Source organism: Anopheles maculipalpis, chromosome 2RL (genome assembly GCF_943734695.1).
Source record: "Anopheles maculipalpis chromosome 2RL, idAnoMacuDA_375_x, whole genome shotgun sequence".
NCBI lineage: Eukaryota > Metazoa > Arthropoda > Insecta > Diptera > Culicidae > Anopheles > Anopheles maculipalpis.
In genome coordinates, this window is record NC_064871.1 from 60260479 (window position 1) to 60277764 (window position 17286).

At 38.7% G+C, this 17286-nt stretch overlaps 3 protein-coding genes across 3 annotated transcripts; 1 reads left to right on the forward strand and 2 right to left on the reverse strand.

The window, feature by feature from the left end:
• Positions 1 to 485: 485 nt before the first annotated feature.
• LOC126557278 (U4/U6 small nuclear ribonucleoprotein Prp3) lies at positions 486 to 4137 on the reverse strand. Its single transcript, XM_050212991.1, has 2 exons — positions 2770 to 4137; positions 486 to 1245 (listed from the first exon to the last, which is right to left on the reverse strand). Exons 1-2 carry the CDS (start codon positions 4112 to 4114, stop codon positions 494 to 496), a joined length of 2097 nt encoding a protein of 698 aa, XP_050068948.1. The 5' UTR covers positions 4115 to 4137; the 3' UTR covers positions 486 to 493.
• Positions 4138 to 6280: 2143 nt separating this feature from the next.
• Positions 6281 to 8587, forward strand: LOC126559766 (uncharacterized). Its single transcript, XM_050215940.1, has 2 exons — positions 6281 to 7886; positions 8007 to 8587. Exons 1-2 carry the CDS (start codon positions 6281 to 6283, stop codon positions 8582 to 8584), a joined length of 2184 nt encoding a protein of 727 aa, XP_050071897.1. The 3' UTR covers positions 8585 to 8587.
• A 224-nt stretch (positions 8588 to 8811) lies between these two features.
• On the reverse strand, positions 8812 to 9114 carry LOC126559515 (partner of xrn-2 protein 1-like). The gene has a single exon (XM_050215684.1). The coding sequence runs from the start codon at positions 9112 to 9114 to the stop codon at positions 8812 to 8814; it is 303 nt and encodes a 100-aa protein (XP_050071641.1).
• Positions 9115 to 17286: the final 8172 nt, after the last annotated feature.

Sequence of the window (17286 nt, forward strand, 5' to 3'; positions counted from 1 at the left end):
TTTTGAGGGTGGTGTAATTTCCTGGTTTAGCCGTCGTCAGTCATGTGTGACATTGTCATCTATGGAAGTGCAGTACGTTGCACTCTCCGAAGCATGCCAAGAAGCTATATGGACAGATACTTAAAGACTTTGGAGAACAACAGGCGAACCCGACTAGTAAAGACAATCAAGGTTGTATTACCTTTGGAAAGACGGACAGAATCAGCCGGAAATCGAAATATATTGACACCAGAGAGCGTTTCATCTAGGAGCTATGTGAGAAGAAGGAAATTTCTTTAGAGTCTTATCCGACGACAGTCATGGCTGCTGATATAATGACAAAACCATGAAGTCCGCAGAAGCATGATATTTATATGATATAATACTGATATAATGCATTTACTACTTCTTTTCATACACTGAAAAGATTTAATTATTCTAGACCCACAAATAAAAAGCAGTAACGCTACAATTTCCAATCTATGGTAGCTTTATTCCATAGTTTACCTCATCATCATACGTCCTCGGATGCTTCTAAAACTGCACCAGAATAAGCCAAATCCCAATAATGCTCAACATGATGTTTCTGAAAGAAATCTCTCGCGCTTTTTTCCAATGGAAATGATTTATACTTAAACTCCCCAAAGTTTCTGCGCTGATTCATGCCTTCCCATACAAGCACACATGAGTTAGGAATTTCTTTGCCATCTGCATTTTTAACTAAATCTTCTTCCCATTTTATACGATGAAGCATGAGCCTGCGGTATTTTTTCTGTTGTTTAGGACCACCTTCTACCACCACCACACAACAATCCCGAAAAAGCACACAAGCGCCAGTAAGGAACAATTGTTTTGCATTCGTTTCCACCTTGAACTTTTTGCTCTGCTGTTCTTGCAGTTCCCGTATACGATACACAGCTACGTGGACACCTAACGTGGTATCTTCTTTCATTTTACGCATTTTTTTCTCCCGACGTTGATCGTCTGTCAATTTGCGTGCTGCGTTTGCTTCCTCGTGTACTTTCTGTCGCTTCACCATCTGTTCACGCACATGGGCTTCAATTTTGGTCGGATCTTGCACCGCCTCCGTTCCCAGCACTCGCATTAAGTTGGATATTCGCAACTTCGGTTCTGGGGGCGCTTCCAGTCCAAGGCGTATTTTTTCCTGCTCCTCTTTCCATGCTTCGCGACGATTTTGACGCCGTAGCTTGCGTCTTTCTTTTTTGGTAAGAAATACTGGTAGATAAACGCCACGTGATGATTCATCTGAAAACGAAAGAGGGTAATTGTTTATATCCATAGATACATTTATGTATATATATATATATATAAATATATATATATATGTATATATATATATATATATATATATATATATATATATATATATATATATATATATATATATATATATATATATATAAATATATATATATATATACATATATATATATATATATATATATATATATATATATATATATATATATATATATATATATATATACTTGTGTGTGTTTATTTATTTATTGTTTTCTAGCTGCAATTCTTTTCCTTTTCGGCATAATGATCTTCTTAGGTCACCCCGGTCATCTAATGGCTTACTAAAGTTGCTAATACTACGTAAGAAGACTTACTGTCCTCATCACGGGGGAACGGTCAGGATTCAATCTGCTGTTACGCGTATTCAACCATTACCACGTATTCAATAAAACGTTCAAATAACACACGAATATAATGCCTAACGTCCCATTTGAGGCTCGGTTGTTCCGGCTCCTCAGTTATGTTTTAGTGATGAGCGGGTCGACCCGAGCCTACCGGATCGATGCCACCCGTAAGCGACTCGGAGCAGTACGTGCCGTATTCCCAATTCCAACGAGTATGGGACGAAACGTGGGTGCAGCAAAGCATTTGCGAATTCGACTCGTTGGTTTGCGTCGTCTTCTAGATGCAATAGGTTCGGGATGATCATATGCTTTGCTGAACCTATAGATTGATTCGAACACGTCGCACTCACGGATCGGACTCGATTCCTACAGGAACGGACATAGCTCCAGGTAGATCCGTAAAAAGAGTCACATGCCCCATCTTGACTGTGTTAACCCCCCGATAGTTCCTAACAGACGCGGGAAATTTGACAGCCGAACACAGTTGTACAGCAGGCATAAACCAAGCACATTTTTCGTATGCTCTTCGCTCCTTAGTTTCCTTCATTCATGTCGACGGTCTTAAAACAAAATGCCGAGCATTCATTGCAGTAACCTCCATTTCTTCAATCAATTATTCTGTCGAAGAAAAATGATAGATATATGCAAATGGGATTGCATATTAACAAATTCAATACTGCCCTTTGGTGCCCTTCTTCTGTTTCTTGGAGTAACCGAATATCGATGTCGACCTACAGGCATGAACTTCCTCGTAGTATCACCGATTGATGAACCAGTCGAGTACAACGAGTGAACGAGGTAAGTACCTTGCCTGTTGAGATTAGAAGTTAGCTCTTTTACTGCAGAAACGATGTACAGCCATAACAAAAGTCTTTTAGTGATAATGTGGTGTTTTAAAATTTTTCACAACCACTTTGCCTTCAGCTTTTCAATGTAAAGCTTCACAAGTCTGAGTTTACCCTAGAGGCGTAAATACAGTAAATAAAACAATATTTAAATTCCTTTTTTCAGCACATCTAGACATGATCTACAACGAAAAACTAGAGCCGTCAGGGCAGTCTTATGTTCGTATTTTCGTATTCAATACTACCAATAATAAAACAAATAACTGGCCAATACTTACTTGGGGGTCTCATTTGCGTAGGATGTTCGATGAGATTGGTAATGGATGATTCTCTGATCGAAATATTGCCCTGTGCATCTAGTGCATTGAAATCGTCCATCAGTATAACGGAGTCCCACCATTCCATTTGAGGTACATCATTTATGTGAGTATCAGATTTTGGCGCAATCAACGCAAGCTTCGTAGCCGAGCTGATTCCGGTCTTTCGTGCGATTTGTGAAATTTCATTCTGCAGTTTTTCCAGCTGAGCCTTCATTCGCAACCGTTCAGCGAGCTGTTGAAATTTACCAGGTTCATGAAAGCGCAACGAGCGCTTTATTCTTACCGCTGGTTTAAGTATGATGCGATCATCGTGAAACTGTGTCTCGTTTGAAACATCTACAACCGTACGTTCCGATGCTTGTTGATTTCTGGTCGTTTCGCGTTTCTTTGCTCGAATATTGGCTTTGAGCGTTGGTGTCAGTTGCGGTACAACGATGGTGCGACCACTCCCATCCACAGTTCGCCCTTCTGCATCCAGAATCAACGGCTTTGGTTTATCAACAGGAGGCTGTTGTTGGGGCAGCACATTGGCCAGCGTCCCAGAAAGCTTGGCTCTAATCTGCTCTTGCAGCTTAGCAATTTTTTTAGACCTTTCAATGTCTGAGATAACCGATGGACCAACAGCACTTTTGGAATCGGACTGTATGCTTGTGGTACGTTGTAAATCGTCGTCCATCGTATTGGCAGCTGCTGTAAAAATTTTGGCATTTACACTCATTGCAGCGGCAACAGCTGTATCTGGAACGTTGGGGTGCTTGTTCAGTTTAATGTTTTCTAGCTTCCGTTTACGCTCCTCAATTTCTCGCTGTGCGTTTTCCATCATTTGTCTTATATGTATGGCCGAAAAATTCTTTCCGGCTAGACTTTCCGTTTCATTTCTAATGGTTACCTGTACGTAATTAGAACAAGTGTTGACAGCGGTACCATTATCGTCATTTTCGTGCTTGCCTTTTTTTGCTCGCGCCAATTGTTGTGCACCAAGCGTCCCTTGGTCGGGAACAGCCCGTTTTTTTCCATCGTCTGCTGATCGTGCAGTAACATATGAGACGGAATTGCTCGCGTGCTGCTTCTTGATTCTCAAATTGTCCACCAAATCTTCTACTTTGTCGCAAATACGCATCGCCTTATGCCCATCAACGGTGGACGATAGCTCTTCATTCAGCTTGCGTCGATCGAATCCATTACGTAGGTTCGATTGTATAGAAGAAAGCACAGTTCCATTGGAAGTGCCCAGCACCTTATAGATCAACTTCTCTATGCTCGGCCGAACTTCGGAAAGATCAATACCAATTTGGTTCGACATGTTGTCTGTAGGTCATAGATTAGGAAGGATGTATGTATATATTTAATGTTTGCACCAAAACTTTAGATTTATTCGAAAGATACACTTGAAATACCTTGCAGTACAACAAACTGCTGCGACGCGGTACACACTATACGAGCGCTTTTTGCAGCACACGATGAATTAATATCCCAAGCTGTCAAACCGCAAGGTTCATTACAACAAGATACACCATCAAAGAGTATCGAGATTAAGGTGTTTATATTAAAAAAGGTCCCTATTCCCTATTGCTCAAATTGCTTTAATAATCACTACTAAGTGTTTTTTTCTAAACAAATTTGCCTTGGAAGTGCCTAAGTTCGGGGATTTTCATCGATTTTTTCAAAAGAGTTAACAAAAATGCCTTCATCTTTCAGTTGGCAACCGGATACAGGGGTTTTTTTCAACTTCAAACTGCAATAACTTTTGATTCGTGCTTGTATTGATCTGAAATTTTCAGCGGTACCCCAATTTTTTCTTTCAGATTTTTTTATGCATACATTGTAATTTTCAACAAGCAGTCAGTATTTTATTTTGATTTATTTTAAACCACGTAAGTTGGCAACCAGCATACCTGCGTATTCCATTAATTTTGTATGGAGAATGACGTTTATTTTCTTCTTCTTTTGGTATTGTCCTAATTTTCGAATCAAATTAAATCGCTTTAAAATTTCAAAAGGATCGTTACTCATACCATAACATTTAAAACGTAATGAATGAATGAAATGGACTTCACAAAAACTATACATAAAAGCAACTATACATACTACACACAAAAGCATAAATAAATAAATAAATATTATTATGCTGAATAAAACAAAAATGTAGATATTAATTAATAAGAGGCATTAGAAAAATGTTCCATATAATTTCGCATCATAATTCTATAGTCATTCAAAATTTCAATTCACAAAGATTCGTAAGAATATAAATAGAATAAAGAATATAAATTCAGAATAAAAATAACAAAATGGTTACAAACGACACTTGTACGGCTGATTGAAGCCAAATAAATAACTTTAACAGCACAAAGCTTTTTCAAGTCAATTTTCAAATACAAAACTCTGGTTTGTGGTCAATTGGTTACCTTAGAAATAAGGAGTTTTCAGCTATGGAAACGAAAAATAAATAGAAGTTTAATAGAAATGAATAGAAAATTCTTCATTATATATAGTTCGCAAGAAATAAAAAACTTTCTTTAAAATTTCAAGTATATACGACGAATAGATCAAATGTATCATTTGATCTAAGCTTTAGAGTCCAAAACATTGCTAATTGCCTTACAAAATGGTTAGCCTTCCCGAGTAGATGTAAGGGGTACCGATCGAAAAAAAATCGATGAAAAATATTGAACATCATTTAAAATTTTCTTTTCACTCGATTAGGAGAAAAACAAATCAGTCTAGGCATTATATAAATTAAAAGAGTGTACTGTACTGTACGGCTTCCCTATCAAAAGATTAAGGAATTAAAGTTAAAAACTTACCATGGAAGGTGGTTATTGACAATAAGGTGCTAACTCAAATGAGCACAAGCCAAACTCCATTGCGGAGATGCATATCTCTATAGTTTGGGGCTTTTATCAACTAATAATATTAATATTACTGCACGTGATATATTTGCAACTGGTTTTACGAGGAAGATTTGCAAAGTATCGACTCGAATGTAGTGGTTATCTCTATTGAAAAAAATGGCCTTAATAACCATTACCAAGGTTCTTTTTTAATACAAATTAGCCTTAGTAGCGCCTTAGTTGGCGGATTTACATAAATTTTGTCAATAGGTATTAAGGCAATTTTGTCAATCGGGGGATAAACTTTGCATTAACCTTGGTCAAACGTGACGCTCCTGAAGACGTCACATATGCCAAACATAATTGCATATTATGTGAATGTCATTCGAGAACCTCATAAATTTCGATCGCTAGCTCGAGTTTGTGTTATTGAACATAGAAATGGGATGGTTTTGTAACCAGCGTCTCTCGTGAATCACTAGCCAATGTCGTCATTCGATCAGTGGGCACAAATAGCAAACTGTACTATCCAGAGCAAGTAGTACTGTGAGGTATATTCGAAAGCAAATCACAACGTAAACACAAACCTATTTTCTCTAGTTGTAAGGCGCCTCATTCGATTAGCAGTTTTAAAAATGGATCCTCCTAGCTTAGATGAACCGAAGTCTAAAACAGGCTTTCCATCCCCAAGTGGTGTTGTTGCGCTACCACCACAGTCCAGCGAGCAAGGGCGTAAAAGGAAGCTATCTAATAGTTCGGATGATGGTTATGTACAACCAGAAGCAAAGCACCAGCTGATAGAAGTAGCGAAAAATATCGATAAAACGACAGAATCATCTTCGCCTAATGGGCACGTTAATATTTTAGATCTCAGTGATGAAATACTACTGTTAGTATTTTTACACTTGAACAGCAACAGCTTGCTGTTGCTGTCAAGAGTTTGCACCAGACTGCAACGAATAGTGGCAGATAAAACGCTATGGACGAAAGCAGATTTTAGCTCAGCAAAATTAACAACAGCGGAAGTACAGCAACGTATACAATACTTACAACCAGTTACAACGAAAAGCTTAAAGCTGCGTGGTATGACCAGTGTGTATCCTGCAGAGCTGTGGAATGTACCAACCCTAACGCCTGGCATCCTGAAGGCAATCGAAACACGCTGCACTTTGCTAGAGTGTATGGAACTTACAGAGGCATATTTAGATATGAACGAAATCAGCATCGCATTGTTTCCTCCCACCTTACGTTCGCTGGTATTGAGGAAGTGTGCATTGTCGGTCCAAAACGATAACAACCAGTTCGTAATGCAACAGCAGCAAATGCGTTCATTTTTATCGAACATGTACAAACATCTCGTGCGGCTGGAGGAGCTTACCATTGAGTATTGTGCCTGGTTCGATACGCACGATTTTATGGTGCTCTCCAAGCTACCCAACTTACGATATCTCAGTCTGAAGGGTTGTGCCAATATAAAAGATAGTGTACCGTACGCCAGCTTAGCGACACGTTTCGGGTTCAAGAAACTGGAGGTACTCGATTTGCGCGACACACCGATCTCCGATTCAGATGTTAGCTGCTTCAATATTGTGCACTCGTTGAAAGAATTAAGATTGGAATGTCCGGAACATTTGAGAACAGAGAGAGGATTGAACGAATATAATGAGGCGGAAAGGCTGCGCGTAGAACAATTGCATCGTTTGGCCATGCCTGATCTACTTCAGAATGAAGAGGTACATCGTGCCGGAAACGATGCGGTTGCTGATCCAATTCCGGATGAAGCACCAGTGGAAGGGATACAGTTGCCGCCACCTATTCCACGGCCGAGACATGGAGTGTTTGAAATACGCATCATACATGGAGACTATCCAGGATACGTGCGTGGTAATCAGGATAATTTGATACGCATCGTTCGTGAGCAACCCGTTGCAAATAATCCAGCCGGAGCAGCAGGGCCAGCCGCGGGACCGATAGCAAATGAGAACAATAGACAGGACAGGCAAAATATTGTACGAATTATTAATAGAGATTTACTGCTGCAACGAAGGGAAAATGTCCAACTAAATCATCCCCATCGTGTGTTTCGACGACAAGGAGGTCAAATGCAGATCCAAGCTGCTCGGCAACGAATTTTCGATGATGACGGTAACCCTGTACAACGCCCTCGTCCTTACCAACCAGACGAGAGAGTGCAGCCTGGACCGAATCCTCCAGCTGAGCGCCAATTACAGCAACGTGAAGGTGGGAAGCATCAGTATTTTATCAACTCACTCAAGCTTTTTGTACATTTGCGATTCAACTAGTAGGAAGAATATCCTTGAATCGTGCATTAACTCAGCTTCCTGTTTGTTTGATTTGCAGGGCAATTACGGTTGCTTGACGTACCAAACAACATACCAGCACCTAATCAGGAGCAGGAAGAACGACCACAGCAGCAGCAACAGCCTCCACAGCAAAACAATTCTCCGCCTCAACGCGTTCTACCGCAAGTAATCATAATGCCGGGAAATTTTCAAGAACTCATTCACAGGCCGGGCAATGGAAATCAGCATCAAATTTTTGTTAACCTGGGTATAGGCCAACCAGCACCAAACTATGTATCATTAGTTAGTGATCGTGGAATTTGTGCATACGGTGTGTCGCGAAATGAAATGGCGGGAGCTCTTATGGACGAAATATTGCATCACAATTTAACTGGTTTGGAGCGGCTATCTATACGCAACTATAAGCTTGTCACCGACACTTCACTCGATCATCTGGAATCAGCAGCACCGCACTTAAAACTTTTAGACGTAACAGGCACATCCGTAACGGCTCAGGGTATACGGAACTTTAAGCTGTCACGCCCTAGCTGTGTGGTCATATCTGATCACGACAAAACCGAACACCAAAAAGTTGGTGTTATACACTCCGATGCAGTAAGTCTGGATCGTCTTTAATGTCATACAAGTTGCTGAATCTTTGCTAACATTGTGCTCTTTTATTTTGTAATAAATTACAATACATTTAAACACAAATTAAGTTTTTAAAACAATGAGTTTCTTTATTTATACACATATGCTGTTTTATTAAGTCATTACAAAAACAAAATTCTCATTGAAAATATATAAAAATCAAGAACTTCTTCGAGTACTTTACAATTTCCCCACCCATTGAAACTAGGGTGCTATTTTTTCTGCACATAGCGAGCCGCAGCAGCATCCGATGCAGTAACGAAAGTTCTCTTTAATTTTCCTGTTCGCGCATCACGGTACTTTGTTACAATGTCTTTCGATAGTTCAGCCACCATGCGCATCGTTTCCGGAGGATACTGGCATCCCAGCAATTCGATATTGGTAAACACTTGAGCCAGGCAAACTAGCTCATCTTCAGGAAAACTGTTTTTATGTGATTCCATGAAAGTTTTTTTCAGCTCCCAATGTTCATCACATTCATAGAAGGTTTTATATTTTTCCACATCGAAAGTCATAGTGATTAAAGAGTTGGTTAGCGTCCAAAACGTACCAAGAGATATTAAAACTGATTCGCACCTACACGTTGATGTTGATAGTCTGTAAACAATGCAAACTCATTGTTTATTAATAACCGTACCTAGCCATGTACATTTGGATTTGTGAGATCAATTACCTTTTCTGTGAAAACAGAATTTTTCTTCTTCTTTTTCGGTGTGTAGGTTTTGACCTCCTATGAAATTTGACGTTCCATATTCAGAGGCTTATTACCTCTCGTGGGAAAGAGAAGACAGCTACGTCCATTTCTCTTGTGCTTTTTTCTTTTTTTTTTCTTTTTGGAGTCATCCCAGTGTTTATGTTGATTTCTTTGTTTCTATGTTGTGTGTTTTGTTTTCAAGGTGAAATAGGTATGATTTGATTGTGAATTATTTCTGTGTATTTTTTTAACTGTTGTAGGTTTATTTCTATGTTTTATGTCTTTTTCCTCGTTAATGATTGTTTTTACCTGTCCTATCTATTAAACATTTCCGCTCTTTGATTTGTTTGGCTATGTGTGGGTTTTCCTGCTTAGAGTGTATTTCGTAGATATTCTCCCCTGTTTCGTGTGTAGGCGAGTTTTTGTTTGTCAAAAATTCTCAGATCGTACAGAAATATTTATCTTTTATTATTATTTTTTTTTTTGATTTTTTTATTTTTTGGTGTGTGCGTGGAGTTGTGCTGGACAGTGGGAGTTGTGCGCTGGTCTAATCTGGTGGAAGAGAGAGCTGTCGGATACAGTTAGGAAAAGCACTTTCTCAGAGAGAACCGTCGAGGAGATCGGATGTGAAATAGAGCGTGTTGAGATAAAAAGAGAACCAACGCCAGTGAGGGGCCGTCAGTAAATACTACAGTGCCTTGGAGTAGTGCGAGGAGAAAATCTAGGCAGATGGCCTATGAAGTGTCAGAACATCATGAAGAAGAGAGGTTATTGATCATTCAGTCAATAATCGAGGGCAAAAATCTGAGTAAAACTAACCCCTTCCTATTGTCCAAAATAATTGAAAACGCGATCAACGGAAAACCCCTATAAGTAAATAGATTAAAAGACGGAAAACTATTGGTGAAAGCGGCAAATCAGAAACAGTGCGATAATGTAAAAAAATAGTGCGTATCCCAGACACTACAGGAGATATCCTAGTAGAAACCACAGAACACGCAACACTTAACTCATCTAAGGGTATCATAAAGAGCCCTGATATAGAGTGCATGTAAGAAAGTGAAATTTTTGAAGGACTGAAAGGTCGAAAGGTGAGCGAAGTGACAATTAACAAGAGAAGGATAAACGAGAACATCCTCAATACCAGAGCAGCCATCATTACTTTCACTACCACTAAAGTGCGAGGGATGATGGACTTTGGGCTTTATTCAGTAAAGTTTGAGCTATATGCTTTGAACTATAACTGCATGAAGCTGGGAATTACAAAATATGGTGCCGAGGAGTCAAAATATGCGCCAATTGTAATGAGCCAGAACACACTGACACATACAAAAGGATCAAATGCGTATCACGTGGAGAAGGTCATCACACCTTGGACAGAAACTGTCCAGTTTTCGTGGATGAGTTGGAAATTAGTAAAATTAAAACAGAAAACGAAGCATACGCATACGAAGCATACGAACGAAGCAATGCCAAAAAAACTAACAACGGACTCTCCTAATTACGCACAACAGACCAAAAGCTCACCTAACACTCAGCATGACTCAGCACTCAGCCCCAATACCGCCCACCACAGAAAATAAAAAGACCGACACAGAAAAAAATCGCGCAGACACAATCATAACTACACAGAAGACACAGACCAACACAATCGATAACCTTAACACCACAAAATTCCAAACAAAGACAATAACTAAGACTAACGAGATCGACAATCTCTCCGCAGGATCATATGATTCAGAGGAATCAATTTACATAGAGGTTACCGATGGTTCCACTAACTCAACACCTGTAGAAAAACACCTAGACAGACAGACATTCACCGACAACGAAATAAGCGAATTATTTAAATAATCGCAATACACAATCCACAACACAAAAACACATATCAATTGAAAAAAGAATCCATTCAATATCTATTAATTGTGCTAGTCGCAGAGCTAAGAGTAATGCAAATTAACACCCAAAGCATGTTCAACAACCGTACTTGTCAAAATAATACTTACTTACTTACTTATCAGGCGCTGCAACCGCTTTGCGGTCTTGGCCTGCCGCAGCAGAATCCGGAACCCCTCACGGTCCGTTATCCCGGCCTTGACGTCGGATGATTCGTCGCCATCCTCCCACCTCAATCTGGGCCTACCACGCCTTCTCTGTCCTTGTGGAGGGCCTAAAAGGACTTTCTGAGCTGGGTCGTCCGATGCCATGCGTATAACATGGCCAGAACATCCGAGCCTGGCGAGCCTAATTCGCTGCACGACGGTGAGGTCGTCATACAGTTCGTACAGCTCGTCGTTGTAGCGGCTCCTCCATTGTTCTTTCACACATACGGGGAAAACGATCCTTCTGAGCATCATCCTCTCGAACGCGGCTAAGAGGGCTTCGTCTGTTTTGGACAATCGTTTTGGTCTTCGCCTGTCTGGGCTTCGTCTGTTTTGCACAATGGTTTGGAGTACTGAGACTATAAAGGTACGATACAGTCCCAGCTTCGATCGTCGCTACAGGTTTTTTGAAGTAAGATGTTTACTCAGGCTGTAGAATGACAAGCTGGTCGCCAGCATCCTAGCGCGCAACTACGTATCATGCTGTTTTCGGTGCTTACTTTTGACCCAAGATAGGTGAAGTTTTGGTAGCAAAGGACCCTGAGAGTTTTCCATCCACCTTAACCTAGCATGTGGCGTTGCTGGTGATCATTCTAACAAGCCTGTTCAGTTTGGCCGGAATTCAAAAAGAGCCTCTGGCTCGTTGCTTGAAATTTAACAATTTTTTTCGTCTTTCGTAAGAAACCAACAGTCTCTTAAGTTATTACGAAGCTGAAAGCTTGGTCGGATATAAACGGTTGAAGTATTTCCTTTTTCTGCTACTGACGGAAACTTTATTGGGTTCGATGCTTTTGACAGATAAAGTTCATCAATCTCAGAAACCGTAAGTTTAGCGTTAAACCCGTGACTGGTCATATTCGAAACCTCTTTGTATTGTTGTATTAAATGCTGTAAATTCTTTATTGAATTACAGTGAATACAGATACAGAAATACAATAAATCCCTCTAGGACCGAAAAAAACACAGGAAGCGGAAAAATCACGCCTGTGGTAAACGCATATACCTCTAATAGGACAAAAATGCTGTGACAACGAAACCTTTGCCTTGGAATTAATTGCAACAACTGAGTTAAACCATGCGTTTTTTTCAGCGAGTGCGTTCTTGTACCGCTTTCAGTTTGTTTTCCTTATGAGCTTTATGGAAAAGAAAGGAACTGCCAAAAATGCAATAAGACTTGTTTCAAAATCTTCCAAACGCTTCTTCATTGAAGTTGCAACGGCAGCATTGACTGCAGCCATGAGTTCTGATGCTGTATTATGAAGGTTTTTTTATTTAAAGTGGGTTTTAAAGGTTAAGGAATGTAATTATCAATGAACTTTTACCTTCGAAACCTTTCCAATTAACTGAAAAGATGTTCTGTCAAACGAGTGATGACAAAATAGCTATTATACTATCGAATTTCTGCAAGATAGAAACGTGTGATGCAGACATTCCAGCACGAGACGACGATGAAACTAACTATTGTTCATTTGCAACGTACGCACTATCGAGACACTGATGGTATATTTTGGGCATATCTTCCATTAAAACCCAATCGTGAGACATTAGGCGATTCAAAAGTGATGGCCATGAAGCGGCTAATCACCATAGAAAAACGCCCAACAAGACAACTAAAGCTACTAGACTACGCACTCGGAAGAAGACAACGGAAAGGATTCATCCTACATGCCACATTATTGTGTCTTGAAACCATCTAGCAAGACCACCATGCTATGAGTAGTGTTCGACGGATCAACACCTACATCGAAGGGTAACAAGGTGTTATAATGCTCAACAATATTTTACGAAAGGGTCCAACGGTACAACGTGAATTGTTTTCAATATTGTTAGACTTCAGTTGCTCTAGATACGCCATTATTGCTGATATTCCAAAAATGTACCGCCAAATTCGAGATGCACCATCAGACACATAATTTAAGTAGATTTTGTTCCGCTTTTCAACGTATGATTCGACCGACGTGTATGAGTTACAAACGGTGACTTATGGTTTGACGCCGTCACCGTTCCTTGCAACTGTGTCGTTAATGCAAACCGCAATGGATAATAAGGATGAATTTCCGCAAGCATCACATGTTCTTCAGCATAATACGTACGTCGATGATATCATCGCAGGTGCTTATGAGTTAGATGAAGCCTGTAAATTGCAATCCGACATCCAGAAGATATTGAAAAAGGCTTGCTTTGGTGCGCATAAGTGGTGTTCAAACAACAGTGAAGTATTAAAAAACATTCGAGAAAAAGATTGAGGTTGTGAATTAAACGTGAAAGATAAGACCATTGCCACTAAGGTAAAAACACTTGAATCATTTAGAATCCTAGAATCCTAGCCAGGATTGATATTCGCTTTCTGTTTGTCCAAGTGAAGGAGAAATGAATACTCGGCGGAAGCTAGTGAGTGAGGTGACCAAACTATAGGACTTGCTTGGACTGGTTGGTTCAATCATCACATGTGCATAAATAAATATGAAAGAGGTCAGTGAACTAAAAGGGGGTTGGATACGGTGGTCGTAAAAAAACCTACCAGAACTTCAAAATTGATCAAAATGGAACGATAAAACACACATCAATGAAGGAGCATTAGCCCTGGTTAAAGAACAAAACTGCCATTCATTCCTATGACCACTAGGTAGGAATTGTACAAATACATCCTGGGCAAGATAGAATTACAAGAGTAGTTACCGTGAGAACAAATCGAGGCGAGTACAAACTAGACATGGGAAAATCATTCTTTTTAAAGATTAAGTGCGATACAATTCATTGAGTTTCGTGAACTGACAGTTCACGTGCGACAGTTCCTCCTTCCGCACGTCATGCGTGCAGCGACCGTTCTATGTACTGTCTATGATGATTCGATGATGTATGTCTGTGATGATTCGTTGTGCCGACTAGACATTGGAAATGACGGTTGAGTGAGCTGCGGCTCTTTCACAGGTAGTGAAAATAACATGTTTGACGGTTCTTTCGCACGTAGTTAGTGCGGTGTCAATTCAATGAACCGACGAATACATACACAAACCATCTAGTCGGCACAAAGAATCATCGGTACATAGAAATGTCCCCGCACGAACTGCGTGCGGAAGAATCATTCCTAATACTACTGTGCGGGACTCGTTCATTCAGTAGAAATATTGGAACGAATCGAACGGATCAGTTTGCCCATGCCTAGTACAAACGAGCTATCTCAGAAATGTGTTTATTACCTATATCGTGAAAATTGAAATAATTATTTCAACGCGGGGAATATGTTGAGTGAATTACTACGCTTTCCATTGGTTATTGTAAACGAACATGTCAACTTCGCTCAATGACGTGACGTGGCGCAAACGGGTGAATAGCCAATGGGCGAACATGGTTACATGTAATGAAAAAAATCGGATTGCGAGCAATTACGAAGAACACTCAAATATTTTTTACCTTCTGTAAAAAATATTTGAGAAAACCGGTGTTCTACAGTACAGTTATTGTTGTCGCTTTCATTTGTAGTTGGTGATACCTGTGAGTTGAATTCAAAATGTAAACAAGTTTAACATACGCAATCATATACCTGTTTGTCTTCTGCAAACAGCTTTAGGGAAAGCTGTTAGCAGAACTAGTATACACTAGTATGCAGAACTAGTATATATATATATACTAGTTCTGCATACTCTATCGGATATACTAGTTCTGAATATAGATTTCTATCGAAAGAAGAAGAACTAGTATCACTAAACGTGAAAAAAAATCTTAAGAAGAATACCACAATAAATTCGTTTCATACAAAAACGTGAAACGAACTGTAGACAATTAGAACCAGCCCTTGCCATTTTGCAGCTGTTTGTTGTTACCAAATTGGAAATGAAACGGGATTCATAAACTGAATGCAACAACAGAAGAAGAATACGCGAAAAAATTATACTTAACACATTACGCGACCTACCATCCCTTATGAATAATAAAAGAAAATCACGCCCACCTACCTTTCAAAGTTTTGTAAACGAATGAAGAATGTCGCATTTTGTCGGATTTGTTGATAGATTAACAACTTAATGTTACTTCGTTTTATTTGCTCAACAATATATACGCAACAATAAAATTATAATTAAATAACAAAAAGCAACTTTTCTTTTCTTGTGAAAATGAAAAATTACAACAAAATAACAATACAATTACAAATTGTAAAAATTCCTCACTACCTCCTCAAACGTTTTTGATGATGATGACGACTTGATGATTCACTTTGACTGAATTTTGAACGCTTAGTAAGTTGGGTACAATCTTAAAACCTCTTTTTCATTATTTCAGAAACCAGCAATTAGGTAGACGAATAGATTGAAATAAAAGCAATAAGTGCGACCATGGTACAGGGAAGACTAATAGATAATGATCCAAGGCCGAAAATCTAATCCAACGCCAGATGAAAACAGAATTGATAAGATAACACAGCAATAGGGGAGAGAAGGTTGATCAGAGCTAATGTTTGGCACACATCGAAAATACCACAGAATCAATTTTGATATTTAGCGAGACGATTTGAATTCTTTCTCTTACTTGCGATTGCCATGCCATGAATGATTTTTTAAATTAAGGTTTAGTAAACAAAATTATGATAAGAGAAACAGGACATGTGAGCTTGTGTTTTACAACATGTTTGTACAATGATCATGGCATCTCGTTCATTCAAAGCCTATGCGATGTACATTTGGAATCGATCGCGTTTCACAGTGATCTTGTATCCTGTGAAAATCCTTCGCATACGATCGTTTAGATATGCTTATACTGAAAGTAAGAAATGGAATGTTTTCTAAGTTTCAGAATACCAAACATTATGCTGGTTTCATAAAAGAATACACAACACATATGATATGTTTGGTTGCGTTTAGGTGGAAATTAGCCACACACCCAGTTAGTTTCCGAGTTACACGGTGATGGTACATGATTAAAAATTTTACATCTAAAATACTCGATATTAAATTAAAAAAAAAATGCGTGTATATCGTTCAGAAAATGTTAATTTGTCAAATGCTAGTAAAATCGGCGAGGACACGGAAATGCTTTAATTAATTGTTCGTTATGTTCTTTAAAAATCAAATTAAAAAATAACCTGTTAACAAGAGGTACGGAATATATGTTAAAAAAAGATTGTTTAAGAATTTCCAGATAATTTAGAGCTTTTCATGTTTGAAAATTCCGAATTTTGCATAATCATGTACATTTAGGATATACGACGATATAAACGTTGGCCATTTTCGGTTATTAGTTTGTGGGAACTACATTTACTAAGCCATACCTGTTTTGACACACTCGATGGTATAAGATTGTGAAATGTTAGCTATTTTTTCTGTTCTGTCTGTTCTGATTGTGTATGTTTTAATTCTGTTCAGAGTAAAAAGAGAATGAATAATAGGGCTCAGGATTCACAAAGTATGAGATTAACAATTGGCAGATGTCGCTCAAACACATTAACCTCGAAAATCGGAATCATACTCTACGTAAATTAGGAAAGTTTTTAATATATTTCACAGCAACTGTGACAGCAATTTATAGAATTTTGTCATTAATAATAACATTCTAATAAAAAATAAAATTTTTACGTGACCGGATAGCACGAATGATTGATTCCATGAATTTATAATGAGAAATTCAACAAAAGCGAAGAAATAATACATAATACATTCATTGTAAAAAATGTTATTTTGGTGTCCTTTACCATACATATGTTTTAATGTATTTGTGTTTTTGTTTTGTTTCTTTATGTGTTAAAATCGTTGCGTATATATTTACTTCTCTAGAATACCTCTAGTGGCATTTGGTTTGGAATGTACAATTACGACTTCGTCGATTTTAGACGATAATTATACTGCAAGAGGAATGTTTCCTTTTTACATTCGTAGTTGTTTTATCATTAAAATGTT